Raw genomic sequence first — 8,141 nt, 5'->3', positions numbered from 1 at the left:
TGTGAATTTCGTAGTAGAGGAATTGCATCTTAATAACAAATTTAAAAATTCCATCAAAGAACTGTAACATTTCTCAATGAGGTCAGGAAAGAGAATGCCTCAAAAATGTAGAAATAAAATGAGCAATAAAAAAGAGTCAGAACTGAGTAAGTGGTTCTGTTTGCATTTCGTGAGATTTCTGCTTTGACTAGAGAGGGAGGGTACAGATTCATTGGAAGTGTGAAATATATCATAGAAATAATTTGCAACTTTTTCCTGACATAGATAAATTACGTAAAGATAATGAAGTAATAAATCCCAGCCTTTGCTGCAAACTAGATATACCTGGAACCATCATGGCAGGAGTGTGTTTGAATCACACTAAAATTGAAGAAAAGTTGGGCGTCTATCCCCAATGTATAAAGATGCCATCTAGCTAGCTTGTTGCTCTTCTATATAACTGTTGTAACATATTTAATTGACACTTGCTTTACATATTGGATCCTATAGGCAGATCTAAGTCTAACGGGTGAACTAAATAGAAGGAAATGTGAAGTCCAGTAGATGAGGTAATTTAAAGTTAATAAAAGTTGTCCCCAAATGACATAGACTGATTTTTAAAATGTGTGTGATCCCTGTGCCTAAATTTGTAAAAGTAGATAATGTATAATCACATTTTGGAAACAATGGCTGGGAAATTCATGATTCAACTAAGGGCTTAATCTAATGATGTGCAAGGGTTTTCTCTCTTGATTTTCTATAGAAAAATCACAGATAGCTAGTATGAAAATATTTTCATCTATCCTACTTTATCTAATTCAATCCTATCCATTTCCTTTATTTTTTCTCTCATCCATATTTTTCCCATAATGTACCCATCACCAACTGGTGGAAAAAATTTTGTCTAGGGAAGATTTTTTTAACATGTGCATGCAATGAGTCAATACCTTAGGTCAATTCCTTTATACTAGTTCCTCTTCTGTCTAGGCACTGGCATCCCTAAAGGCAGGCATAAAATTAATGACATATAAGGGTATATTTGAAACTATACCAAAAGTTAGCTCCCTACTAGTGAAAAGCTGATAAGCAAAATATGTTAGAATCAGAAAATAATAATGCTCACTAATCTAATAAACATGTAGCTCCTTATTAGAATGCACAAAAATTAACCTAACTTAAAATCCTCTTTAGAGACATTCTGTGAACTGAAGAAGCAATTACAATAAAACTGGGTCTAAATCTGTACTCTTAACTTACAATGGTTGTGACTTTCGACAAATGTCTTTTGTTTTTGGTCCTTAGTTCCTACTCTGTCAAGAGGCTTGAACTGTACAATAGTTTTTGGGCATTTCAGCTGTCACATTCTATATCTATATTGATAGGATTCTTTCAATACATAGACCTACTTCTATCTTTTGGGAGATATATAACAGGAAGGATGAGAGCATAGTCACACAAAATGGCTACATTGCAACTTCAGGCCAATTTGACCTAAAATGGCAGTGATAATGATGACACTTAGATAGCATGAGTTGCAGGAGCCCCAATACCATTATTCTGGAGCCATTGAACTGGCTTTCCATTCTGCCTTTTGACTTTAGGAGACACTTCATAAAGTTGATATCCAACTTTATCAGTCATCAATAACATATCCTATATGTGGCTAAAATTAAAATAATAGGCAGCATTAGTATTGGTCAAGATGTGAAACAACCAGATGACTCTGACACTGATAGTGTGATAGTGAAAGTGGGTCTTGGCATACTGCTTTGGAAAACTGTAAGGTGATGTTTACTACACACACACACACACACACACACACACACACACACACGTCATGCAGCACGTAACAACATTTCAGTATATGACCAAATGGATATACAGCAGTGGTCCCATAGATTATAATGGCAGTATCACATTGCCTATGTGTGTAGCAGTCTATACAATTTAGATTTGTGTAAGTACATTCTGTGATGATAGCACAACACAAAATCACCTGACAATGAATTTCTCAGAATGTATTCCTGTTGTTAAGCAACACATGACTGTATACATACATGCATGCACACACACACAGACACACAAACACACTTCCAACTCCCAGGTTTGTACACAAGATGAATGAGCATACATCTCTACCAAAACACATATGCAAGAATGTTCACAATAACATTTTGGTAATAGTATATGAGGAAAGAACTCAACTAGTTATCAACATTAGATTAAATCAATAAATAAATGCTTGTCTATTTGTACGAAGGAATACTATACACCAATGAGAATAAATGTACTGAAACTACATACAACTTAAATGGATTGGACAAATATGTTGTTGAGTAAAACGCTACATATCACAGACACTCACTTATGTGTGGTTCAAAAAATATTAAAATAACCCATCATCATAAGAAAGTATGCCTTGGGAAAAGAAGATAGTGACTTGGAGGGAGCATGTAGAAGGCTTTGGGGGATTCTGGTAATGCTCTCTCTTTTTTTTAAAATCTAGGTCATGATGACAGGGATTTTTAGACCAATTTTTTAAAGAAATGCGTCTAGTTGTATACTAATTATTTTTGTATAACATATATGTACATTACACATCAAAAGTTTTCCAAAAATAAAGTCTATTCACCATAAGATTATAAGAAATCCCAGAATCTTATTATTATACATTTTTATGTCTAGTAATGCTTGTATACATCAAAGTTTAGCATATTTTTGTTAAATAAATGGTGCAACTTTTATAGAATATTTCAGTGAATAATTATGACTATTGTTTTTACAATTTTCTCTTTACCTAACATACTGTTTGATTCAATCCATGAGCACTTTTAGTATTATTTCCTGAAAAAAAGGAAGCTTAGTAAACACGATTTTCCTTAGGAAAAGGAAAATGTTCTCTACATTGGACTTATTCATTATTCCCTGATTTGGGGCCAGATGAATGTTTTCTGAAGGGAGGAGTTTATAAGTAGACAGTTTCATGAATAGTATTACATTTTGGAGCACCATTGACACCAGGGAAATTGTTTAGATAAACATTTCTTTCTTTTCCTCCCTAAAATTACTAGTTGTAATGTTAAACTACTAGTTGTAATGTTAAACTACTAGTTGTAAACTTAAATCACGATTAATGTTAAATTACAACTAGTAATTTTCTTCCATGATTTAAAAAAGCCATTTTCAGTTAAATACAAAATGCTTTAGGAGTTTAATTATCCAGCATTTAATAATGTAGCCAATTAGGCTCAGGTTTTAATGAAAAAGTTTAGAGGGAAGTTGGACTAAATGGACTGCAGGAACAGTTATGCTTAGGAAGTGAAATTTAGGTCCTGCCTAAACAGAGTGTAACCTGAAGAGATTTGTCATCTCTGGAGATGAGGAATCCACTTGATGGGATAATAAGTTTGGGCCAAGAATAATTCTCGTTTCTTCAAATGTGCACCAGAGAAGTAGATAACGGTGGTAAAGCTCTTGGGTAGCAAAAATGCATCATTATCTTCAGTTTAATGGGTGCAAATTATTATGACTATTTAGTTTGAGCTTGGTCTCAACAATATCTCCTATAACAGTAAAATTAATATGCTTGTATCAGCACCATCACACAAAGAAGGAAAATAAAACATGAAAAGGCATTGAAATGGATCAATGATGAACCCGTTTCCACACAGAAAAAGAATACTCTGTTTCGATCATTTTAACCTAGGATATAGTCTAGCTTTACAGAAATTATGAAAATAGGCCATGTGTTTGTCTACTACCAAGTAAGGTTTGAGAATACACAGGAATCACCTAGAGAGTTGGTATATATACACTGACTTATGCCTGTCATTTGTTACATTAGTTTTTGTACATACAAAATTTTCATTTACATGTTTTGTGGTATTATTGAAAATCAATGTTGTACCCCAAATTTATGTATAATAAAATGAATAAATAAATAAATAAATGCATTAAGATATAACATAAATGGGAATAAATTATTGTACATTACAGCCAACAATAGCACATATTTGTATGTGCCTTCAAGCATTCTGCAATGATTTACACATTATAAAATATCACTGAGAACATGGCCAGTACAGAGTTTTCCCCAAGGCTGTTATGTTGCACAGCCTCAGGGGCACCGTGTTACTTATTTTCTATGTGCTCCCTAGGACTGTGCAATACAGCAGCCCTTCACACACTAAAGTAAAAAATGTTGGAGTGACCAGCTAAGATAAATAACACAGAGCATATATTTTTCTGATAAATAACCCAGAGTATATATTGTTCTGGCAGACTCTCCTCTTACTACCCTCTGCCCTCAATCACTGGTGGAATCTTGCCTTAGTTTAGAAAAGGAACTTGAATGACTTCTCCATTTTCATAGGAATCTATAGACATAGACTCACTATTTTTATGTATTTAACTTTGACACGAATACTCTATAGCATTTCATGAGAGTAGCCAAAAGAGTTATTTCCCTCAAAGAGGGGTTTTTGTTTTTGTTTATGTTATGCTGTAGTAAGAAGTCTGTTGAGAGCAGGAACTTTGGAGTCAAAGAGACTTCACGCCTATGAGAATCAAGAAGTTTACTAATTACTTTTGGATCTCACTTTTGGTATCTGTATAACAAGAGGTTGTTAGAGAAGGAAACACAATGTCCTATTTAAAATATATAAAAATGTTCATGAAGATAAATTAAATAATATATGAAAAGCACATGATGTTTGTTAAGATATCCACAATGATCTATATTTACTTTCATACCTTTTCCCCTACAAGTCTGAGTGTCCACTGCTGGCAGTGATGGCTTTTGGTAAGTACATGGCCATTAGCAACCCCTTGATTTATACAGTGATGACTGAAGATGTGGTTAAAAAGCATGTTTATAGAGAGAAGAAAAGAGTCATTTTTTTATGCTCAGAGCAATATGAATACAAGATTTAACTCTCTGTCCCTATGAAGGAGACCAGTGAAGTCACAGTCTAAGAAAATAGACCCAGATTATGGAAGGGTAGAATATTCCATCAGTAACTGTAAGGAAGAGACTGGGATAGACATAAAATTCAAACTTTCAGTACCTCTCAGTTATCAAAGGATTAACATTACTATAGTATACAAAAGTTCTTTTGGAGGTAAACAGAACTTGGATTTTTAAAAATGTATCATCCCTGCACACATTTATTTTAGAAGAATCATCCTTGTTTAAGTCAACTATATTAGTAGAAGCAGACTTTCAAATTTGCTCCTACTCTTTGTTGAACATTCACCAGCCTAATGACCTGAAAATATCCAAAAACACACACTCACTTAGTCATTACTCATGCAAATCCTTGTGCTAGTGATTGTGGGAATGTAGAGAGACACATGTATGAGCAGATTAAAAAAAATAAAAAGTCAAGAGTGTACTGGACGCTGGAAAGCCATAAAATAATTGAACAGAGGGTGGTTGGCATAGAGCTGGTGGAAAAGAATCAGGCAATGATTAATAAAAAAAGCAGCATGTAGGATTAACATATTTCTAAGTGACAGATGAAGGAGACTGTTTCAGAATGGAAGAAACAGAATAAGCAATGAAAAGGACAAGAAATCATTGAGTAGGGGATCTATTTAAGTTTAATTAGATATATGATTGCACTGGAGGAGTTATAGATTCATGGTATCAATGAACCTAGTGTGAAATAAATTCTGTTAAACATTTATTACTTTGTGGACAAGGGTGGAATATTAGAAGTTCAGCCTTTGCTAAAGTTGTTGCAGCATTCCCAGGGGAAAATACACAACAGGAATCTAATTAGTTATGTTTAGATAACACAGAAAAGTGAAGGTAGAAGCTTAAGAGATTTAAGTCCCAACAGTCAGGAGGTAAAAATAAAATGCCATCTATTGTTCATGTACGAGAGATAAGGACAGAAAGACTTGCACATCTCAGGTAGGTTTCTGAATGGCTAAATTTCAAGGATATAGAGGAATATATTCTTACTTTTTGGCGAAATGAGGAATCAAGTATTGAGGAATTTCTAAATGAATACTTTTCTATCTGTTTACTTAGTTAAATAAACTCTGCAACATAATGGCCAAACAGTAAGACTTTCTCTTTAGACATATGTGGATCTAACTGCCCTCAATTGTCATTTGGCTAAGCATACTAATGATTTTACTTATTTACATTTCAATCGATGCTCATAAGTAAACCATTACCTTGTTTTATCACTCTGCAGGTGATATTATTGTACAACTAAATTTAAAATCTGTCCTAGTTTTATTCAAATAATAATGATGGTAACAAATTGCAAAAAACAATATATGTAAATTCAAGTTCATATGGCACACATACGAAAATACTTAAATCTAGAAGAAATAACAGTTCATATTCTGATTTTGTATATTAACAGCTATGCAAACACACACACACACACACACACACACACACACACACACACACACACACACACACTCTTGAATGCACATATAAACACAGGAATCAATTCCATGTATCTCAGAAACATTTATTTTCTTCCCATTTTGATTTTAATGAAAAAGTCAGTTTAAAAGCTGACAACAAGCTCATGTGTGTGCTGCAGTCCGCGTTTCCACTTCTTTTCACCACTTCTCTTTGGTTTTCAGGAGATTTATACTTTGGAACCAGGTGAGTCATACAAATGGGTTAGGAATGCTGTGGGAAACCAGTGATGGTGAATGATAAAACAGTTTAATAAAATTTGTTTCAATTTCCAGTAAACACTAAAGACACTGTGCCAAAAACAGTACCGTAATAATTTTCATTTAACTTATATTCAACATCATTGTCAGTGAAAACATCAATTATGTTTCTTGAAAAATACAATAAATATGATCCTATTTGTCAAAAATATAATATGTTTGATCTTGTGCCTTCTGGCCTTTTTTCTCTAACTTTGGTGCTTTTTTCAAACTGTTTTTGATCTACTGCCTGAGATTGGGAGATACAGTCCAAGACAAGCCACATATCTCGGGAATTATATGTAAATTTAGAATCAAAGTTTGTCAACTTTCTATTCCAGACATTTTTAGTTTTTGCACATGAGAATGCTTATTAAAAAGTGACACGCTTCTTGAGTATTTTCTGAGAGTAAAGAAGACAATTTACAGAAACAAATTATGCTCTGCCTTACAAATAATACTTTTTGGACATCTGTAAAAGTCAAAACCTAATCTATCCTTCTCTTGATTTTTGAAACAGTTTTGAACAAGATCAAAGAAGAATGGACAGGGGAAATTGCTCCTCAGTAACGGGTTTTTTTCTTTTGGGAATTACTGATAACCCGAAAGTAAAACTAACTCTGTTCTCTGTTTTTCTAATTGTTTATCTCATTATTGTCCTGGCAAATTTTGGAATAATCATTTTAATTAGGATGGATCGGCAGCTTCACACACCAATGTATTTTTTCCTCAGCCACCTCTCTTTCTGTGATCTCTGCTATTCCACAGCAATTGGGCCCAAGATGCTCGTGGACCTAATGGCTGAAGACAAATCGATTCCCTTCATTGGCTGTGCTCTGCAATTTCTCATCTTCTGTATCTTTGCAGATGCTGAGTGTCTGCTGTTGGCAGTGATGGCCTTCGATCGGTACAAGGCCATTAGCAACCCTTTGCTGTATACAGTCAATATGTCCAACAGAGTGTGTTTCCTACTCTTGGCTGCAGTTTATCTGGTAGGAATGACAGATGCCTTAATACATACGACCTTGGCATTCCACTTATGTTTCTGTGGATCTAATGAGATCAATCATTTCTTCTGTGACATTCCTCCTCTCCTATTGCTATCTTGCTCAGACACACAGGTCAATGAGCTGGTCATATTCACCATTTTTGGGTTCATTGAACTGAGTACCATTTCAGGAGTTCTTGTCTCCTATTGTTATATCATCCTTTCAGTCTTAAAGATCCACTCTGCTGAGGGAAGGTTCAAAGCTTTCTCCACCTGCACCTCCCACTTAACTACGGTTGCAATTTTCCAGGGAACTATGCTCTTCATGTATTTCCGGCCAAGTTCATTCTACTCTCTAGATCAGGACAAAATGACCTCATTGTTTTACACGCTTGTGATTCCCATGTTGAACCCTCTGATTTATAGCCTAAGGAACCAGGATGTGAAAGAAGCCCTGGAAAAGCTGAAAAATAAACTGTTTAAGTAA

The 8,141-nt window shown here is 34.4% G+C and overlaps 1 protein-coding gene across 1 annotated transcript; it reads left to right on the top strand.

The window, feature by feature from the left end:
• Window positions 1–7,205: 7,205 nt before the first annotated feature.
• On the top strand, window positions 7,206–8,141 carry LOC134375700 (olfactory receptor 5W2-like). The gene has a single exon (XM_063094371.1). The coding sequence runs from the start codon at window positions 7,209–7,211 to the stop codon at window positions 8,139–8,141; it is 933 nt and encodes a 310-aa protein (XP_062950441.1). The 5' UTR covers window positions 7,206–7,208.

This window comes from Cynocephalus volans, chromosome 4, assembly GCF_027409185.1.
Source record: "Cynocephalus volans isolate mCynVol1 chromosome 4, mCynVol1.pri, whole genome shotgun sequence".
In the NCBI taxonomy this organism is placed as follows: domain Eukaryota; kingdom Metazoa; phylum Chordata; class Mammalia; order Dermoptera; family Cynocephalidae; genus Cynocephalus; species Cynocephalus volans.
This window is presented reverse-complemented; position numbering and strand designations above follow the sequence as displayed.

What these genes read in the sequence shown, in the direction of transcription:
- LOC134375700 (XM_063094371.1), top strand. Translation starts at nt 7,209, where the DNA reads ATGGACAGGGGAAATTGCTCCTCAGTAACGGGTTTTTTTCTTTTGGGA.